The following is a 22896-nucleotide window of genomic DNA, read 5'->3' as shown; positions in this document are numbered from 1 at the left end:
TGACGTGATCGTGGCGTATCTGTATATAAATCCTAAACAATGTTCAATCCCCCCCCAGCTCTCTGCAGTCGCTTTGAAAATAACAGAATCAGGTCTACAGCATTAAATATTTAATTGTTCCTTCCCATTAAACATTTTTTTCTGCCAGAACAGCCACAAAAACCAAAGAAACACCTGCTGACACACATTTCAAGGCTGTGGGAGCGCATGTTTACCTCAGAACGCCGAGCCACGGCAGGGAAAGTAAACCTGTCACAAAAACACAGCGAGGAATTTGGAGCATCGCTGTGTGCGTGCAGGCCGCTCGTATTCATCTTTTTCTCTGAATTTGAAGAAATGAAGCGATGATGGGCCCTGTGCTCCTTTCAAGATTGAAGACTTCGGAGGCAGATCGACTGAGAAGGAGCCCACAGAGAGGAGGGGGGTTCAGGTTCCACAGTGGGCGAAAGTGGCACTGATCCTGGTGTCGTTTTTAGGGGGCCACACACGGGGGTTGAGACGAATGGCACCCGGAGCCCCCTCCACCTGCAGCACCGTGCAGGAGCCATTGGTGGCTTCACCGCTGCCGGCCGTGCAGCATCAGCTCTCTGAGAATACGGCTTTCAATCAATCCACGACAAGCATCTATCTGTGAGGAGGGAATGAGACAGAATAACTCATGATGGGGGCAGCAGCAGTCAAGTGAGTAGGTGTATAAAAGCACTGCTGCTGTCTGAAAGGAACGGTCTCGTTTTCATCCACGCCGACGGCCTCGGAGCATTGTTTGTTGTAATAACAGCTTTCTTGGCTGCTGTCAGGCATTTTTAGCAAGCATGACGCTCCTGATAGGAAAAATTGTGACCGGATTGCATCGTCGTTTTCGTTTGACAAAGAGAAAAATTGTGTTGCTTTAAATTAGCAGATTTTTACTTCCATAAATTACGGAAGTCTAAAAAGAAAAAACATTTTGAAATTAAAGGATGTGTAATCTAAATTGTCCAATCAGGACAATTCCAGCTTCTCTAAATGAATTTCCATAATTTCCATAAATGCTGTTGAGTTCTTTTCTTCCATGATTGGCTCAGACAGTCACGTGACCAAAGAAACATGGAGTGAATAAATCCTTCATGCTTCTGTTCTCCACATATAAACACCTCACACACACTTCCATTTTGTTGTTGTCCTCCTTCCTGTTGCTCATTCAGCGTGTGTAATTCACAACAGGGGGATTGTGGCAGTGTGGGAGTTTTGAACAGTAGCCTTGATGGAAACAGGTGCCAGTTACTGACGGGGAGCAGAGCGGTCTAACTCCGTCCTCCTCACTGTCCCCGCTCATTCAGAGCACACAATAACACCCTCCATCCCCCGCCAGCTTTTCCTTGGTACGCAATTAAGCCTCATTCAAGAATGCCTGGCCCTAAAAACTGCCGCTTTTTCATTTGGCAGCTCACAGATGTCTCCCTGCACAACAAAACTGCATAGTCAATTCTGTGCAAAAGTCGCAGCATTTGTCTTACTTTTGCAGATCTGCAATGCTGAGCTCTTCGCCTGCGATTCGTGGAGCCATAGGTGCAGCTCCGCAGCCTGCCAGACAACTCTGAGGGTGAAAAACGAGGCAGCTGATTCTTTCTGACAGGATTCTGTGTCTCTGCTCTGCATTTGCATGCTTTTTGCTTTGTTTTGTTTTTTTATCTTTATTATTGCAGGAATGAGAGCCGGGGGTGTGCTGTCAGTGGCACTTTACTTGGTCAGTTCATTACATGCTCACGCTCATCCACCCTTCATCTCCATGAAAGTGATTAGTATACATTCCTCCTTCTCATCGAATTCTTCATTTTAAAATGAGAAAACCCAACATTATGAATACATCCAATACGTCACATCATCGAGTTGATGCTCATATATAACCTCAGCACAAACACATCCAGCTCCTCTGTTTCCCCACACACACGCCACTGAATGAATAATAGCTCTAATATCAGAAAGGGGGCAAAATAAAACAGATGACACAGCAAATGGAGGGCTGGAAACCCGGTTCTGCTCTTTTCATATGGCATTGTTACGCTACGGCAGCTTGTGCAAGTCTCAGCTTTCATATCATCCTCGGTTAAAAAGCAAACGGCCTGGCATAGTGTTAACAAGCAATAGCACGGCTGTGATCATCTGCAGCGCAAACTGTACTAAAGAGACCATTACGGGAAGGAGGAAGCCCCTGGGCCTCGCAGATGTCATCACTGCACTTACACTGTGCTGTAATCAACAGTGCAGTTCGCCTCAGCTACCTCACCGTATCATTCACCGTCTCTGTTCTTTAATTCAGTGCATTCAACCCCAGAACCAAAACTCCATAAATATCTCTTGTCCCACGTACACGTTAACCAGCCTTCCCAGAGGGGCAATAATAAAACTAAAGATTTCACTGGAGTGGAAGAGCAGAAAGATGTAAAAGCCGAAGTGTCCAACTATTCAGAGCTGAATAAGGGATGTTTGTGGTGCAGGTAGTTGTGTGGGAGGTGTGATGTTCCATAATCAGTTTGTTACCTGCAATAGATTGAGATCAGCTAAGTGAAACACAAAGAGCGAAATTTCACTTTGATATGACAGGAAGATAAAGAGCTGGAGGTTTACAGTAAAAGACAGAGGTTTCATTTCTGTTTCTGTCTGCATTTCATAAAAAGTTCTAAAGATTATATTGAATACCGGTTTTCCAGGAAAGCTTTGGGGTCTTCGTGAGGTAACAAAGGACCAGATGTTCATTATCTGTGGTGATTTCAGCAGGACAGCTTGACGCCAGTCAGAGTCTTAGATCAGTCAGCACCGGGTCTACAAACAGGCCACTGGGCACCTGAGGTGGTAACTCTGCTTCTGATGATTGTGTTTCTCAAAATGAAGACTGCATTACCCATAAACCCTGCTGTTTGCCATCACAGAGCACAATAAAAGCACCATCAGGCCCCAAGATGTGAGGTCAGCGCCGTCGCAGGTGTCTGGTGGGCATTGAGGCCTGAAAGCTGAGGATCAGGATCAGACAACATCCTGTCACACTGCAAACACCCTCAGATCATTCTGCCTAATCTGACGTGACGTGAGCTGAGCTGCCGGAGCGTCTCTCTGTCTCGTACGGACGCCAAGCTTCTCTTGATACGACTTGCTGTCGAACTACAAATCAAGATCTATGGCAGCATCCATTATGCTGGATCAGAGCGAGCGCGGTTAAATGTGCCGGCTGCATATTGATGAACCATTTTCCTTCGACGCTCACACTAAAGTTTTCTTCTACATGACGCACAATTCAGAAATGACCAACTTCAGCAGCTCAAGCTGTTCTGCTGCTTTCTATAAAACTACGTAAGAGTTTCTAATGAAGAGCCAGAGAGAGTTATGATGTGAAAACCTCCAGGACTGATGTTTTTCCAATTCATCATTGCTGACGAGTATGAAAATCAAACCTTACAGTCGATACTCATTGAGCTGACATCTGTCAGATATAGCTGGATATGTTGGAGGAAACCTCAGCGAAGGGCTTCACCCTGGGTGGCAGATCTCACAGTGCAGAGTCCAGATCATTTCCTTTAAACTGATCCCTGTGGATCAGACTTCATGCAGCTTAACGTAGCAGGGAGGAGCAGGTGGCTGATATCAGGCCAACATCCCAACGAGTCACATTCTGTCTTCACACTCTAAGAACAAATTTCATGACACATTTCCCAGCAAAGCAAACCAAAGAAGATTCTGATGCAGTCGACTCAGGTGTGCGCCACAGATTCTGTATTTTTCTTTTTTTTCCCTGGAAACTCTTCAGCTGAGCTCCACCAGCTCCGAAGACAAGAGGAGGACAAAGAACATCACAGCAGTCAGACACTTCGCTGCTGTCTCTGTCTCAAAAAAACACCCACACTTCCTTCACTGCTACCAGTGAGGACCAAATCAGGAGTCCCCCCCCCCCCCCCTCCCTCGGACCTCTCTGAAACAGCGGTGTAACACGGAGCCAAGCCTGCCGGAGCCCTAATCGTTGTGGAAAGACCCTCGGCTCTGTATGCACAGCAGACGCCAGCCCCAATTAGACAGGTGTGCACAGTCTGCCAGTGAGCGAGAGCAGAGCCGACGGGCCGCCGTCTCTGCACAAACACCAGTTCTGGGCCGCCGCTGCTGGATCAATGCCCCCCCCCCCAGCCTCACAGAGCAGCAGGCAGCTAAACAGAGGCCCGAGAGCTGTCGGAAGGAATGCTGACAGGCGGAAATGGAGATCATCTGGGAAAACGAGGGGCGGCCGATGGCGATTTCTAAACAACTTGTCCCCCACCGAGGAACGCTAGGCCAGCAAGACGGCGACCAGATGAGAGTCTGCTCAGTCACTTCAAAGATCAATCAGCGTTCATTGTGTTTTCATTCATTGTGTGGTTTAGAACCAAACAATAAAGATGTAATTAATAACAAACCACAAAGACAAATCAGGAAAACTCCTCCCATGTTTTTATACAGCCCAATAAATCAGACCTTTCATTTCACAAATGCAAATGTAAAGGAGGATGATATTTCGAGGGGATGCTGATGGAAATTCAATACAACAACAACAACGCAGACAAATCGTGTCCAATGAAATGGTGTCAGTTTTTGTTATGTCAGTGACGTTGACATTTGACCTTTCAGAAATAAGATTCTATCACTTTATAAATTTGTGAGCTATGACCACACCTGTGTCCGATCTCGACCTTTGACCTTTGGCCACCAAAGATAGAGAGAAGATGTCTGACCTTCAGACCAGTGTCAGATGAAGTGAGTGAGCCACAACCCTTAGCAGGAACCGTGGTGATGCAGGTGAGGTAGGTACATCCCACATCCCATCCGACAGCCGCCATTTTTTTTTCTTTTTTTAATCAGGGTTAAACTAAAGCGTCCCTAACTGAGCGTCACCTTCTGCTGAACCACCGCCCATCACTTCCTCATTGGTTGGTGTCAGAGCTGTGTGATTCATTGGGCCGCCCTGCCGCCCCGCCCCCAATATATCTCAGCTCAGCTATCGATCAGCAGGAATTCACCCCCCCTCAATCTGCCTGCGGCCTGATGTTGTGAATGACAGCTGCAACATGACAGCTATCAATTAGCGTCGTGTTAAGTATCGGCGCAGCAGCTGGGAGGCAGGGAATTATTCTGAGACTTAAACTGGAATTAAGTGCGATCTGTGAGCAGAATTGGATTTGGAGAATGTTCTATTGTCAGATTTAGAGCCAAATGAGAGACACTCAGTTCGTTCTGCTTATTCAAAAGGCCAATACGCCAGAGAGCTGCAGCGGCGTTCAAAGACGACACAAGACGAGATGTGACGGTGACACATAAAGCAGGTGCAGGTTCAAAAGCACAACGCATCACATTTGCATCTCCTCTAATTTACATTGGAGAGAAGAAATCTCCAGCAGGGGGAGGAGACAGATATCGTAAAGCAGATGAACGCAGCCTTTGGGAAACCAGCTTTGACTGACGGAGGGTAAACACTTCACAAGCTCAGTGCAGTTTCACAGGGACTCATATGCAAAGGGTGTGTGTTTGTGTGTGTGTGTGTGTGTGTGTGTGTGTGTGTGGGGGAGGGGGGGTTCGATGCAAGAAAAGGGAAAATCAAAGCACTCCACCACCACCCCCACCCTGCAGGCCTCTCAGGAGGTGTCAGGAGCTGAGTGTAAAGAACCAAAAGCCTCCCCCCATTTCCTGAGAGAGGGAGTCGAGCTGAATTTTGATAACACTCATTTCCAATTGAGCTCTTCAAAGAGGAAAAGGCTCGGAGACAATTAGAATGAGAGCGTCGCCCCGGCGCCCTGAATAGCCCTCCATGAGAGCAACAGGCAGCTCTGGATAGGTTAATCAGTCCTAATCGGAAAGCAGGTGTCAAACATGCAACCTCACAATCCCCCCCTCCACCCTAAATTATATGATCGGCACATTCAGAAGAAAGTGCATGCTTTAATTAAACAGTGTCCTCTGCTGCCGTCTTTTCCTCATTCAAGAGCGTGAAGCAACGCTGATTGCATCAGATCAGTGACACCGAGAACAAATTGCTTTTTCTGCCGTGGCAGGGATGATGAAGGGGGTGGGGACAGGGTGTGTGTGTGTGTGTGTGTGTGTTGGGAGATAGGATGAGTGTTGCTTATCACAGGAGAGGCACAATGGTGCCTTTAATCTGAAGATGATGCAAAAAAAAGAAGCGTGGAAATCGTCCTCTGAAGTCACAGAAAAGAGGAGTTCAAGTTTCACCTTTAATCAAAACAGAGCGAGTCTATTGAGCAGGAAGCCCGACCATCTACGGCTCACACACAAGTGTACTGTTGAAAGTGCACAACAGGACAAGCTCATCAAAATAACTGTTTCTAAGATTAGATTGGTTTCCTCAAGTGAGCGATTTAAATCGTTTTTTCATTAGAGGTCGTATGAAGCGGCCATTTAATGACATAAACAACATTTCACCACTTCAGTGTCGATGGCTGGAGTCTGAGTGAAAACTGAGGCCAACAGCAGTCACTGCCAAGAGAATCAACACAGTTTGTCTGCAGCGTTATTCTGGTTGTGTGAAATTCACCAACAAACAGGTCGTTGGATGCAAACAAACCTTACAATTTGCAGAGAGATTAAAGAGAGAAGAGAAATAAACCTGTAGATCAGAGATGTCCTGTAAATCCTCCGGTTCTCTCTGCTGCAGACATTTCATCTTCATGTTTCTATCACCTGTGATGGTTCTCAACTATGACACCAGAAATAGTTTTAACCAGAGGCTTCACAGCAACCGAGGCGATTGCCCACATGTTTATAGCTGTCGCCATGACAACGTTAAACGACGTCTGTGGCGTTTCGGGTCGGTATAAATAGCACAAGAGTCCTGATTTGTTGATGAATGAGGAAAGTGATCATCATTTACAGATCAGAGAGTCTGATGATGATAAATATGTTCCAATAATGTTTTAGTTGTTAATTCGAAATTGCACGGTGTGAATTTTCAGTATGATATTAATGAAATCTCATATTCTGATCTTGATGTACTGATATGTAATAATTCCATTTACATGCATTGTGGACGTGTACTTACATACGGTATGATATAAAATTATTCCATCCCATTCTGTTAACTGTCCTGTATTTAATTCATACATGCAGGTTTCTTAAAACAACGTAGACCATTAACTATTATTATTTTTTAACATTACAGGTAAACTTAAATTCTCAGTCATCAGTGAAGCAGGAACAGAAACCAGACCAGTTGTCTTCGCTGGTATCCAGTTAAAGAGTTCATTTCAATCTTTATCTCTTTTAATGCCAAAATTAAGCTACTGTTTAACTTCTGCAATACTTTGATTTAAAAGTCTGATTCTCATCAGCCTTTATGTTTAGTTCTAATTAATTCATGCTTCTTTACCAGCAACATGAAACCTAAGTCATAACTTCAGCTCTTAAACATGCATTCTTTGTGAGTCTGGGAATATTTTGATGTCAAACCAGAAAACTAAATTTACAATAAATGTGATAAAACTGGTTAATTAATGAAGAAAGTAGAATTATTTTGAGAAAATAAAAGTTCCATCCCGCTCAGAGTGAGAGAGGTTCAACGGCTCATTTTTGCCTCAAGTGGATTAATTGGGTCCAAAACTGTGTTGTGCTTTTCAACACTTCAGTAAAAAAAAAATAATAATAATCGCACAGTGGGTTAGTGTGTGTGTGTGTAAGTAACACAACTGTCCCACAATAGGACAAACTGTTTCCTCACAGAGAAAAATGATCACATAGTTAAAGCTTCGGTGCTGCAGCGGCAGCTTTTTAAGACAAACAAATCAATGTGTGCGTCAAGGTTGTTTAAGATTGCATTCTTTCTGACAGCAGCGGATACCCCCCGACAAACACACACATACCCCCCCACTGCTGCTGGTGTGATGTGTGTGTGTTTGAATAGAGCTGTTGCTGTTGTTGGCCTAAAATAAAGCCCCTTTAGCCCAGTCAGCCTTGCAGCAGCCATTAGTTTCGAGGCAGCTCTCCCGGCGGAGTGCTGACAATGACGACAGGCCGCAGCGATGCAGGCAGACTCTGGGGGGGTGGGGGGAGGGGGTGGGACTCCGGGGGCATCGCTTGCTCCAGGTTAGCCAAGGCCAACATATTTATCTGGGCAGTAATCTGAAGGGAAAAGGACAGAATTCCTGACCCCCAAACCTCAGGGACATCATCAAAACAGCTGCTATTTCAGGTCCACCATAACGGGCTCCACAGCCGGAGCTCAGCTGATGAATAACACAGCAGCAATCAGCAGCCGGCGTCGCAGCGAGCCTGAACCATTAAGGAGAAGAAGAAGAGCTGATCACTCATGGAGCCGAGCTCTGGGCTGAAACTGCAACACTGTCACCTCCGTCTGACGCTGATTTGCTGCAGACCAGGAGCTAATTCATCTGCAGTGCTAAACAGAACTGGTCTGTGCTGAGCTTCTTTCTGTTGCAGCCATGTTGGACTGAAAGAACTCCGAAGTTCCTGGGACTTCCTGCTGTGGTCCAGGAGAGTGAACTCTGTGAGGGAATTTTGTTTCAATTTAAAATAAAATGGAATAAAAACGTGCAAATAGTGAAGAACCTCATATTCAATCTAAATGTTTTCACATATAATTAGACTTTTGGGCCACAAGGACTCACAGGATTGGAAGTCTGTTAGTCTGTTGTGAGCTAAAAATAAATGTTTACTTCTTTTCCACGTCATCACAGCAGCTGACTACTCTTGTGAAAACGCAGAAATGCATCTTTAATCCTCCAAATGTCCGAACCAGGTTTGAAGGATTAACCAAATTTTTGAAACCTATTTGATTCAGGTTTTGAATGCAGATTGCTGAGCTGCGCTGTGATGTTTTTCAGATGGTCATAAAATGAATAAAACCTGCTGCCGACTCCCTTTCTACTGTAAATGTACTTTCTGCCTTCCAGAAGGGTCAGAGTTCAAGGTCGTGACATGGTGATCACCGCGGGCCAGCAGCTGTCCAGAAACAGCACGGGTTTTTGAATCGCTGCCTCACTGCTGCTCAAAAGACACCGTGTTTATTTCATGCTAGGTTTATTTTATGCCTCTCAGAGAAGATGCTGCTTTGTGCAACGGTGGCAGCGAGGAGCTCTGAATCAGTTTCATAGCAGGAAGTTGCAGCCAGACCAAGTGGCTGCAGGGTCCTGGCACTGCTGATTACGGGCTAATCAGAGGGCATGGTGAAGGATCTCCAGCGTTAATATGAATTATCTCATGCCTTAGGAGATACTTGTCCATTCGAGCAAGAATAGCATCTCATAAAGCTGATTAATCTCAACGGTGCTGATGGAGGACGGACAACGAGCAGGAGGGCCGATTGTGGGCGCACAAAACGTGAAGAAAAACAACAGATTAGGAGCTTTGGCAAACTATGATGCATGTGCAGACGGACCAAAGCAGAAAGAGCTGCTGCCAAGCCGTCAGAGAGCGCACGTGTTATTTTGGTTTAGAGAAATGTTAAATTCAGCCTCACCAGCCCGGCATTAACTATTGCTGACACATCTCTGGACAGCAGCATTTTGTTGCTGGAGCCAGAAAGGGGAGAGCTGAAATCCCAAAATATTATTTCATTTTTCTCTCATTTCTCTTGACAGGTATGTTAACGAACCCGCTCGGCTGACAGCAGTGAGGCTGGTTTGGTTTCCCATCACTGTTGAGACCACACCTAGTTGAGCCTTTGTGTGAATCAGACTAACATCACAAAGAACCGTTTTCCTCACAGATACAGGACTGTGAATTTTCTTCCCTTTCACATCGACAGAACTCATTGGAGGAGATTTTAAAGGCTGGTCTGAAAAGGAGGACAGATAACAGAGCGACTCTGAACACAAACTTCTTCAGGGTTGTCAGGTCTCTCCTTCGTGGTGGGACGCACTTAAGTTCATCAAGGAGACAGTCTGACTTCCATGAAAGAGCTGATGGTGTGTAACATTACACACTGACTGTTGGCTTGGTAATTAATGACTCACAGGCCACACACGTTTCTCACAACCTGTCAAACCAAAAGTTACTTTCATTAACACGCTGACATGTGACATTTTATTAGTTACAGCTTATACATTTTTCCCAAAGACTAAATGTTGCGTTTTTTCTTCCTCCTCTTCAATCATCAGTTCAGTTATTGGTCTTACAGATTTGATGGTCTCTTTTCACTAACTGTCAAATCTTCTTCATGGAGTCATTATTTGATCTTTCCTTATAATTTGATAAAGACAAAAAGTTTTCATTGTTTCTCTCTAATAAAAACATGAAGAAGTAATTATTTGTACACCTTTCCTGAGTCAGATTCAGCCCTCGCTCCACTTTATCCTCCAATACCGGTTTCTTCTGGTATCAATAAAAAAAAAAAAAACCAAAAAAACAGATAAATTACAAACCACAAGCTTCAAAGCAGCAGCTCTTGGTCAGACTGTGCCTAACTGGACTCAGTCCAATAATACTGAATGTCGTAAACATTTAGGCCAAGCACCATCATTTTTAGAATCTCAAAAAAAGTCCAAATGCAGCTGAATTGCTGATTCCTGGAACATATCATTTAAAATTAGATTTAGTGAAAATGGTTTGTATTGTGATCCTGTTTTTATTTTTGTTTATGAATATTTTTAGAGCTTTCTATAGAAATGCCCACCACCTACATTTATTTTCTCATTTCTAACCAGCTGTGAGAAGCTTCTCCACTGAAACATTGGAGCACATGAGCTGAGCTGCACAGTCAGACACTGTTTGTCTGCACGCTTCGTTTTTTTCACTTTGAACATCCAGACTGAAATCTGCTTAGAATCAGCACATCGCTTGGAAGTGGGACAGAGCTCCTTTTATGGAAGTGAACAAAAACAAACAAGGACTGGTCGAGGTCGAGGTCTACAGCAGACCTCCATGTGGTCGGGTTTCTGAGATTTACAATACTTCTATTTATCAGCCAATCAGATTAGACAAAAAAAAAGCATCCTTATTCAGGCCAAGCTTTCATTGAGACATTTAAATTCACAAATATATCTTCTTACTTTAACGCTGATGTCATACATGGGACCTTAATAAATGTGAGCTGATTGAGTAAAATGCTCAGTCCATCTGTGAATGTGTGTCATCTGCCAGATTGAACCTGAACACGCAGACACAGTCGGCACATTTCTACAAACAGACATGCAAATAATAATCAAAAGCTTAATTATTAAGGTCGAGGCGTCCAGCGTGTCCGTGGAAAAACATCCTATTAAAGACGGCCAACAGCGCGGGAGTTTGTCATCATGTAACCTCTCTCCTTCCCTCTCCTGCTTTTGTCATCAATCCCGCACAAACGGGGGTCTCTTGTTTTTGGAAGAAGAGTTTTTAAATACACAAATGACTGATTTAATAATGAAATCCTGGGACTTCATTTTGAGGAGGAAAAATATTGAGTGTTTGCTCAAATAGTTGCAACTATCCTGGGAGACAACTCTCTATCAGCCATGTTTTGTAGCCGTCTCTATTTTGTCAGGGGATATGAATAATGCAGGGAGGCTGCAAAAACACTATCAGCCATACCACTACTTTGACAAGAAGACCAGGAGATGGGCTGAATTCATTTTTTTCTCCCAAGGCTGGAAAATGACGTTTTTATCAGCCTGTTTCCCTGCTTGAATTTTCTTGAAAACTTAAATTGAGGGAAGGATAATGAAACTAGAGAAGAACTAGATAAGAAGTTTTCACTATTATTAGGCTCCTTTCATGACATTCAGTGGATTCAGAAAATGTTCAGGTGCTGACACTTTAGACAGAATTGAATCTTAATTGATGAAATTTGTAACTTTACCCACAACCCATAATTACAGAGTGAATCTTTTTTTTTTTTTTTTGCAGAAAGCTAAAAATCAAAACCAGAAATATCTGCTATAAAAACAGAATCAGACCCCCCACCCCCCACCCCCCACCTCATTCTCTGGATTGTGCTCAGGTCCAACTAACTAACAACTTAGACAGAAAATTGGGACAATAACCAAAGCAGGACCTCCGGAGACTCTCCGTGAGGAATAGAACAAAACCATTTCTAAAGCTTAGAGTTCCCCGGAGAACATGGAAGCACCAGAAATGAAACAGAGTCCACTAGAAAAGATACAAGAGCCTGTTGGAAGGAGGACCACGGCTGGACTGGAGGGGGAAAGGCCGGAGAGTCCCAACACATTGAGGTCCTTGAAGAACACAGACCAGAACACATGCTGGGGCGACAGAGACCCAGAACAGACGGCCGGCCGGAGCCCTGAGCTAAGACAGTCTGACGGAGCCTGCCCTGATCAAGCATGGAACAAACAATTACATTAAAACAGAACAGGAAAAGTGATTTGGTTGTGCTGCTCTGTCAAAGACAGCCGACTGAAAATGTACCCTCAAACAATTAAATCTACAAGAAATGAAAAGTGAAACAGTTTCTGAAGCTTCCGACTGCACACCCCGAAATATGGAACAAACCCCGCGTTCATGTGTTCATTAGATTCCGGAGAGCACATGGAGGGACCGAGAGGGGGAATGAAGCCACGGCAGAAACGGCTCATTCAGGAGCAGCGACGTCGGACGCCGAGAAGCCCTTCCAGAAAAGAAGGTAAATATTTCTGGACATGTCTTACCCTTGGAGCCCGTTTCTGTCACCGCCGCCGCCAGAACAAGCAGAAGAAAATAATCTCTGATCGCGTTCATCGCTTCTGGAGCTCCGGGTCCACTGGACGTCCTTGGGATCCGCACTTTTCCTGTGACGGACTGAAAACACCGAGCTCCGCCGAGCACCGTCCTCCCCCCCCCACACACACACCCACACTCTCTCTCTCACACACACACATACACTCACTCACTCACTCACACACACACACACACACCGAACGCTCCCTCTAGCTGACTTCAGCCGCCTCGATCTACTCATTCAGAGACAAGGGGCTTTCAGTTACGGCGAAGATGGACTGACGGACTGGCTGGAGGCTGGATCTGGTAGATCTGATGGATCTGGTGGATCAGATTGATCTGGTGGATCTGATTGATCTGGTAGATCTGATGGATCAGATTGTTCTGATGGATCTGGTGGATCAGATGGATCAGATTGATCTGATGGATCTGATTGATCTGGTGGATCAGACTGATCTGGTAGATCTGATGGATCAGATTGTTCTGATGGATCTGGTGGATCAGATGGATCAGATTCTGCTGCCTGAGCTGGAATTTCCTATTCAGTCGCATTCAGCACCGCGGACAGCTCCTAGCGTCGGCCAATGGAACACAATGAGGCTCCATCAGATCTGGATAGGGAGCCAGAACTGAGCCAGAACTGAACCAGAACTGAACCAGAACTGAGCCAGAACTGAGCCAGAACTGAGCCAGACCTGAACCAGACCTGAACCTGACCTGAGCCAGAACTGAGCCAGAACTGAACCAGAACTGAGCCAGACCTGAACCAGATCAGAGCCAGACCTGAGCCGGATCAGAACCAGATCAGAGCCAGATCAGAGCCAGACCTGAACCAGAACTGAGCCAGACCTGAACCAGAACTGAGCCAGAACTGAGCCAGACCTGAACCAGAATTGAGCCAGACCTGAACCAGACCTGAGCCAGAAGTGAACCAGAACTGAGCCAGAACTGAACCAGAACTGAACCAGACCTGAGCCAGACCTGAACCAGAACTGAGCCAGACCTGAGCCAGAACTGAGCCAGACCTGAGCCAGACCTGAACCAGAACTGAGCCAGAACTGAACCAGAACTGAGCCAGAACTGAGCCAGACCTGAACCAGACCTGAACCAGACCTGAGCCAGAACTGAGCCAGAACTGAGCCAGACCTGAACCAGACCTGAACCAGAACTGAACAAGACCTGAGCCAGAACTGAACCAGAACTGAGCCAGACCTGAACCAGACCTGAACCTGACCTGAGCCAGAACTGAGCCAGAACTGAGCCAGACCTGAACCAGAACTGAGCCAGAACTGAGCCAGACCTGAACCAGACCTGAGCCAGAACTGAGCCAGAACTGAGCCAGACCTGAGCCAGACCTGAACCAGACCTGAGCCAGAACTGAACCAGACCTGAGCCAGACCTGAACCAGACCTGAGCCAGAACTGAGCCAGAACTGAGCCAGACCTGAACCAGACCTGAACCAGAACTGAGCCAGACCTGAACCAGACCTGAACCAGACCTGAGCCAGACCTGAACCAGACCTGAGCCAGACCTGAACCAGAACTGAGCCAGACCTGAGCCAGAACTGAGCCAGACCTGAACCAGACCTGAACCAGAACTGAGCCAGACCTGAGCCAGACCTGAGCCAGAACTGAGCCAGAACTGAGCCAGACCTGAACCAGAACTGAGCCAGACCTGAACCAGAACTGAGCCGGATCAGAGCCAGACCTGATCCAGACCTGAACCAGAACTGAGCCAGAACTGAGCCAGAACTGAGCCAGACCTGAACCAGACCTGAGCCAGAACTGAGCCAGACCTGAACCAGAACTGAGCCAGACCTGAACCGGATCAGAGCCAGACCTGAGCCGGATCAGAACCAGATCAGAGCCAGATCAGAGCCAGACCTGAGCCAGAAATGAGCCAGACCTGAACCGGTTCAGAGCCAGACCTGAGCCAGATCAGAGCCAGACCTGAACCGGATCAGAGCCAGATCAGAGCCAGACCTGAACCGGATCAGAGCCAGATCAGAGCCAGAAATGAGCCAGACCTGAACTGGATCAGAGCCAGAACTGAGTCAGATCAGAGCCAGACCTGAACCGGATCAGAGCCAGAACTGAGCCAGACCTGAGCCAGACCTGAACCGGATCAGAGCCAGATCAGAGCCAGACCTGAGCCAGACCTGAGACGGCTCAGAGACGGATCAATATGTCCACCTGATCACTAATATCCATGTTTCCTCCTCCAATGCCTTTTAAACAAAGCTCTGAATTTCATTCATTCATCAGGAGCTTCAGAGTGTCTACTGAAATACAATGAAGTCGGGGAGGGGCAGGAATATTCAGATTAGAGGTTAAAGGTCAATTGAAAACTTCTGCAGATGATGACTAAAGATAAAAGATTAACAACCATCCACAACTCAGAGATTCAAACTGATCACGTTGGGTGACTTTAGTGTGACTCCACCACTCAACCCCACTTTGTTTCTCATCATTATGACTGCTCTGTGTTACGAAGCAACAAAACTCACAACAACCTGCTGACAGATGACCTTTGTGCTCGTATGTTGCAGATTAAAACGCTCGTCGTCAGCTCGCGTTAACCCCAGAACTCATTTTAGGACAACGTGCCTGGAAGGACGAAAACTTCACTGATTTGAGTTTTCGGACTCTATTGTTGGACGCATATCTGTGCTTTTCAAAGCTCTGATGACTTTAATCAATTACAAAGTATTCTTCCACACAAAGCTTAAAGTTTTTCATCTGAATCTGATGAGTAAAAAAACTCAAAACTAGAAGGATTTCCATTATAAAAGGGTCATTATGCTAATCTCTTATCGGAGCCACCTCGGATTTATTGGGTTGAATTCCTGTCAAATGAAACAAAACAAAGGGCAGCACAATGGAAATGAAGTGCTTTCACAGAGATTAGCCATACAACGACCTGCTCATCAACATGTCTGCTCTCTGGAAACTGCCAAGTCCGAATAAAAGAGAAGACATTTATGAATCATGCATGAATGTCGACGGTGGCCTGATAAGAAGGTTCACACTGCACGATAATCTGTGACTGATCCGTCTCGTTCCCTGCATCAGCGGCCCTTTGTCAGCTCAGCCTACCGTTGAACCTCCAGCTACTTAAAAACCCATGGAAGGCCGTCGGGCTGCTCCCCGTTTAGAGATGACTCACTACGTCAGCGCAGGAGAGCAGACTGTAATCTCAACAACACATTTACTGTCACACCTTTGCCTCACAGCAGAGAAACTATTCATAGATTCGATGCTCTGTGTGTGAAAGCCGAGTCATGCACAGACACTACTCATCGTGCTAAAGTCTAATCTTTTGGAACACACACACACAAAAGGTCTATTTACATATGAAGCCATGAAACAAAAAAAAAAAAAACAGCATCTAATTTTGGAAAATTTCCTTCATTCCGTCTGGAAGGGCATGACCTTGACATTCTTCATGAGATCATCATCCAACCTCAACAGTCGGAGGTTGTTTTCTTTTCTTTGACCTTCTGATACGATCCAGAGAGATTGTGTGTCGCACAATGGTCACCGTGGTAACCATGGTAACCACCATAACGAATATGGCCTGTTTATTTATTTATTTTTTCGACTCTAAAATAAACAGACAGCTTTAAACGTGCGCTCCGTCTGATGACCATGACCATCAGGGGGTGACTAATGTCAGACTGCATTGAACTCTATTGGAAAAATGTCCCTCCTTCTCCCTTGATTTATTAGCTCAGTCAACATTTTCCTGAGTCAGCCAATCCGGACAGAGTTCAGAGCAGGTCAACCCCCCTCCCTACCCCCCCAAACTGATGGCTGATGTCATAGTGGGTTGACCCATAAAAATACTCTATGTATCTGGACAGATCACCAATCAAATTACATTCTGCACTTGCATGTATGTCAGCATTTAGGTTTCATATTGTTCAGACTCCTTTTGTATCCGTCTCTCATCTTAACCGCCCCCATTGTAGTATGGCTTAATTTCCTCCCCAACGTCAATCACAGTCAGTCACTGCTGACTTTATTCCTCAGTGAAACTCCTTCATCCAGCAAAAACAAAGAGGAAATTCAGGCAAAGAGACAGGCAGAATACATATTACAACATTGGAAGGAATATGACTTTTTTCTTCTGTGTCTGAACTATTTTTGAATGATCTGGAAAACAAAATGTTGGGACAGTTCTATTAAAGCTGCTTGAAGCAACAGCACAGGCAGGTAGCTCTCAGAGAACGTTAAAGGAAAGTCAGACCGGAGGACTCTGATATCCAAAAAGTGACATCAGTAAATGAAAAGCCGTCTTCACACCGCTGATGTGTGAACAGATGTCAAGAACGCCTCTGTTCACTTTTAAGGTGCAATTCATCATTTAGTGCACGCAAGCTGACAGGAACAACCACGACAGAATGTGCTATGTTAAAAAACAGGAGATGAGTTGGCGACATGTCAATTAGTGAGAATGCTCATTTGTGAAAATTTGCAATCTAGGCAGCTTTTTTACATCAAGGAAACATTTCCTAATGCAGTTTTAATGTTCATTTATACACCATCATCCTCCTCGGCATTTCATTTATATAATAGTGGATCAGAGGCAGCAGAGCTGGAAATCTGTTATTTCTGATGTGAAGGATCGGGGGCCTCCTCTCAATCAAACCCTGTCTCAGCGGTTTCTGCACTTTGGTTTTAACAATATAACACAAACAAAGATAAACAAAATGTAGATTTAGGTTTCTGCTGTTTCCGCTTTACTGTCACCATCTTGGCACGGCCTGAATCCCGCCCGAAACTCTGAGCTACTGCTGAGACTGCAAGGAGACGTCGGTTTGATAAGAAGCATCCGTCACCATCAGCAGTATTACTCTTAGTCTGCATGAAGGCCGGTCCAGGAGTAATTCATTTACTGGAGGGCTAAAGATCCGGACAGTGTGGACACAGATTCGCTGCTAACACATCTAGAACAGAACCTCGCTCTCAGGAAATCGACTTTCAGCAGCAGGTTGTAGGAAAACAAATGAGGCAGACTGAATGAAGACAGCTTGCAGATGTGTTCAGTATCAGCGAGCAGGAGGTGGGTAGGCAGCTTTCATGCTAATTAGTGCTAATAACTAAACTAGAATTTTTAAAGTGGATTTCAACTCACCTTAAAAGAAGAAGAACGCTGATGTCCTCCCATCTGTCAGTTAACTGGACGCCAATGGTTGTTGTTTGGCTCCTGATGGAAAGAAAACTAAACGTGCCAACTGTCAACATTCTGCTTTGGCAGTGAACGGTTTTATAAACTAAACAAAAATATTTTGTTGACACAATCAAGTTTCCAACTCTTCTCCTACAAAACTAGCTGATGCCAGTTTGTTATATATTTACATTTTTGAAGAAATAGAGCAAGGTATTCTTCCACACTGTTCTGAATTCTGGTGCAACTGGGCCTTAATTCTCAGAAGCTGTTAATTCTGTCCTGGACCTGTGTATCATGGAGTGTATTAAACGCTCCAATCTCTGGAGGACTCCAGGACAGCTTTGGTCTAACAATAGACCTGCTACACAAAAGTTGCATTCTTCTCATGTTCGCTCCCTTTCCCAGGCAGAAATGTGAGAGACAGTAATTAGCAGGATTTAGAACAAGCAGTACACAACATGGTGGCAGATATATCCATTCCCTTCAGATCAGAAGAGGACAACTTTACTGGAGGTGGTGTGAAGTAGAGCAAGCAGCTCACTTCTCCTTCCTTCTAATAACGGCATCACATTAAGGCTCCTCCACACCTTTGCTCTGGCACTGGAGCGTATTTGTCTTAATAAGTGATAGTGTCATGGCTGCTTCTATTAGACGTGGTCGGGCTGAATGCATTTCCCATCGGAGCTGAGGATAGATTGCCCCGGCACTGCCAGGACCGGAGAGTTGTGGGGAAAAAACATCTAATCACGGTTTTATTTTTGACTATATGCTGCAGATATAAATAGTGCCCACACTGCTAGTTTACTCTTCAGTTTAAGTGTTTTATTTAGAACATGAAGTTCTAGAATCATTAAAATGTCTTCTTTAACTCTAGAAGGTAAAATATGGACATTTAAGTTAAAGCAGTGTGTTTTATTTTGATGGTTTTAAGAATCGAAATAGCTTTTCATCTCAGGTCAGTGAGTCAATCACCAATTCGGCTGATTGTTTTTTTAAAAAAGGAGGCGCGGCTGAACGGAGTGACACCACAAAGTCACAGATTTTAAGGCTGTAAGCCTTTCTCTGATTGCACTGTAGCTGTTTTTCTCTTGTAATTCAGATATGCTTGTGATCAGTGTGACTTGCATATTGATGCATGAATGGAAGGTTTCATTTTCTTGCTGCGTCGGCTCTCAGTGCGAGCAGAAAGACATATCATGGCAGCACCACCCAGGGTGCAGTCGATTGAGGGAGCGCCAACTCAAAATGACATCGGAGTGGACCAAATTGTCTCTCTCTACTGACTTTTTTCATGCAGCTGCTTTACATTCAGTCTGTCGCAGCAGTTTCAATATTTTTGATGCAAGTCCACAAAGGAGAGCCACAGCAGTCAGTTTAGATATTCATGCAGACTGAGTGTGAAGTCACACTCTGGGTTGACTTTATGAGCATCGACAGTTAAATTGACGTCTGAATTCCCTGAAACCACACCAACACTGTAGAGGCACAGAATCCATTCTTCATCTCGACTGGGTAAAAAACATAATGATGCTGTCGGATTTAAGGTCTCTGACAGGTGAAATTATCATAATCATGTCAGATTATTCATCATGTGAAATTACTTTCATCATGTTGTGCATCAACATGAACTCTTTTGAATGTGCATGATGCAGTTGGTGTTTTTGTGCAGTTCACTGCTGTTAACACCTCAGCCCACCAGCCAGGGATGCTAACAGGCTAATTTGTGATCTTTGAGTGGATCACATTATCTTTAATGCGTCTGAATGGGCTGATTAAAATGTTTTCATATACATTTTCCTGAGTTATTTACTGTAAGCAGAGAAAACCCTGAATTCAGTGGAAGCCCAGCTGCAGCATTTACTCCTACATCATCCTCTATATCAGCAAGATATGAATCAGGGATCAATATTCACTGATGGCTCCTACAGCACGGGGCCAAAAGCTGAAGCTACACCTTCCTGTTGCTCCTGCATGTCGCCAGCAGACAAACACTCCTCTCAGTGACTTTGACAGACTTCCCCCTGAATGATATTACAGCAAGTGGACATTTCAAACTGGAAAGAGCTTTAGTGTCTTTTTAAAGAGTTTAAAGAGTCAGAATTTCTCTTCTTTGAATTCTATCACTCTGTGACAGTTTACCTCACAAAGTGTAACACGTTCATTCCAGTGACTGAAGTTCTCACACTTTGTAATTTGCGAGGTGCCCAAACTTCTGCACATCCCACATTTATAATTTGGTGAAATCAACAAACACTTCAGAACTTTAACATTTTAAAATTTGGAAGCTCACGGTCACTTTCAGCTTACACAACATGAACCCTGTCATATCAAACTGTGTGACTGAAACCAACTAGGAGCTGTAATGTTTGGTTCTCATTGTGTGTTTGTGTCTTTTTGTCCTTTTTCTTTGTTTTCTGATTGTTGACAGTTTTCTTTCTCCTCAAAATTCAACAGAGCAAAACCTGAGCAGCCCAAAAGGAGAGACGTAAATCCAGAAGTGCAATCAAGCACATGAAGGACACCGGACAAAAACAGGAAGGAAAAAGCAATGGAAGTGCTTTCAAGATAAAACAGGAAATAAATCATAATCACGCCGTTTCCTTCATGCCAGATATTTTTCAAATTACATGAGAAAACCAAATAAAACTATTTATACCCCATTTTCTCTGGTTGTTTGGCTCAAACTGCTGGAGCCAACTGTCAGCAAGGACAGAAAACTACTGAACCTGCAGCTTCTGGGCCTGAAGCTCATTAGTTTGCAGCAAATACAATCGCATTGGAGATATTTATTCATTTTGCAAGGTCAGCCTAAGATCTAAGGTCCAGAGCTTATCTCCTGGGTCTGATACAACTCTGCTCCAGCTGCTGACAGCCAGCGAGCTCTGACTGATACCAGAGGTGAAGCGCAGACAGGCAAAAAAAAATAATGGACATCTGCAGGACAGAAGGATGATCTGAAGTGCTGATTAAACTTTGGGGACGTCCAGCATAAGTCTATATCAGTGGTTTATGGGGTCTGAAGGCTGTTGGCTTTTGGGCAACATCTCACATCCACAGATTTATCGACAAGCTCTAAAATAAGATTGTAACATTTTAGTGAATCACTCAGACATTACGGAGCCGTCAATATTTCAGATGAATTAGCTTAATGAAGTAACTGAACTTTACAAATTCAATAAATGGACGTCTGTGGCATTAAGAATTCAGAAATTCAAACACTGTATCTCATTAACACTGATGCCAAGCTGGCATCGTGTTGTGAAACTTAACTTTGTTAGCGTGCTAAATAGAAAAATACACTTGAATGAGCACCTGAGCTAGTTGGGGATGGTTATTGTTTTTGCAGAGACGTGCTCATAAACCAAAGTACAGGACAAACGTCGATGTGGACTGTGGGAGAGAAGATTTAAGAACATGATGGTGCAGTTGACTGTGATTTGGTTTCAGGTATTTCAAAGCGGCGCACGTTCATTATGAAAACTTTAGAGATGCTGCTCATGTTACTGTCTGGCTTCATAAATAGCCGTTTGCAGGCTGAGAGATGAGCGGCCGTATTTTTTCCAATAGAGAGATTTTGCCCGTCTGCCAGCTCCAGAGGGAGAGATAACAACAGCTGTCTCTCCATCCCCCAACAAAGACTATAGTCTGAAATATGTTACAGTATCCAGAGGAAATTTTTCAGGCTTTGCTCTCGTTTTCTCCACAACGATTAAAAAGAAAAATACATTTATCAAACAGCATGCCCCGATGTCACTGACAACTGTGTCAAAAAGGGGATTTTTGCCCCAGGGTGTGTCTTTAGCGTATACGCAGACAAAAGGAAGTGCAGCCTGAGCTTTTTATCCATAAACACCATCCTGAAAAAAATAAGGTAATCCTGTTCCCCCTCAGTGAGCCCACATCTATCTGACAGGCAAAGAGCAGCCATTAAAGCTGGCAGCAAAAAGGGCCACAGAGGGAGAATGAGGCAGCTAATCCTCCAGCAATTGGTGTACAGAAGAGAGCGGTTAAACAGAGTCATTAACACAGGAGAGGCAAAGTGGAAGGTGTCATCTTCAGGTCAGAGCCAACGCTACAATGACGCATGATACCTCCTGCTGCCTGCACAGACTCCACCTGAAGCTGCAGTGATGTGGGGGGAGCAGCTCTCCATTATTCATGTGGCTTCAGGTATTCATTAAATGTTCCAGAGAATACTCTTGTCCTGTTGGTACGGGCAATCGTCATGAATATTTACAAGAGCTGCTTGATATTTGAAGAATATATGAGTCAGAATACGTTGCCAGCAGTAAATGCCAGGTAAATAGCAGAGAAGTACTCAAGTCTCAGGGAGGGCTTTTTTTTTTTTTTTTTTTTTTTGAATGACCTTTTCTCAAATGAAGCTTATGTCATTGATTTTCTGCCTAATAATCTATTCGGGCATCTGAATTGCAGCAAAAACTAGCTGGCAGTGAGTGTGGCATTAAAACATATGTCAAATATCTTGCAACTCTAAAAGTCTTTTTTGCTGCTTTTGTTAAATGGTGAAATAAAAGGAACGAGTCGGACAGCATTCGGCTTTTGTCCTAAAGTCCTGGTGTCCGGGCAAAAACAAAAACAAAACAAAAACATACCAGAGCAATCATCCTATTTCTAATAACACAGCAGCCAGAATTCTACAGAACTTAACAAATAAAAATCTAAAGACAGAAATGAGTGATAAGAAGTTAATCGAACAGTCGTCATGAAGGAGAACAAAACTGTATTCAGATGGCTTTATTGGTGCAGCCATGATGTAAAAAATACACACTGCTAACACAACAACAAAACAAGTGGACCAGTCACTGTGACAATTAGAACACAAGTTGACCAGCTGATCCTGCTGCTGTGTGGGCAGAGAGCTGATCTAATTACTGTTGTGATGTAAACTACAGTCCATGTTTGTCAGGCTGGACTAACTTCCTAAAAATGCTCGTGCATCTATTAAAATGCAGGTAGGAGGCGTTCGCCAGCAACAGCTGTCAGTCTGAACAACAATTCAAAACAGAATGTGGTGGGAGATCTGGAACAGAGAGGTGCATTTAC

At 44.4% G+C, this 22896-nt stretch overlaps 1 protein-coding gene across 1 annotated transcript in view; it reads right to left on the bottom strand.

Moving 5' to 3' along the window:
- Nucleotides 1-12736, bottom strand: part of sez6b (seizure related 6 homolog b) — a 100095-nt gene extending 87359 nt beyond the window's left edge. The window contains exon 1 of the mRNA XM_029517466.1: nt 12612-12736. Coding sequence (XP_029373326.1) covers nt 12612-12681 — 70 coding nt within the window. The 5' untranslated portion in view covers nt 12682-12736. The remainder of the gene's footprint in view (nt 1-12611) is intronic.
- Nucleotides 12737-22896: the final 10160 nt, after the last annotated feature.

Source organism: Echeneis naucrates, chromosome 13 (assembly GCF_900963305.1).
Source record: "Echeneis naucrates chromosome 13, fEcheNa1.1, whole genome shotgun sequence".
Taxonomy (NCBI): domain Eukaryota; kingdom Metazoa; phylum Chordata; class Actinopteri; order Carangiformes; family Echeneidae; genus Echeneis; species Echeneis naucrates.
The sequence above is the reverse complement of the archived record's forward strand: the minus strand, read 5'-3'. Positions and strand labels throughout refer to the sequence as shown.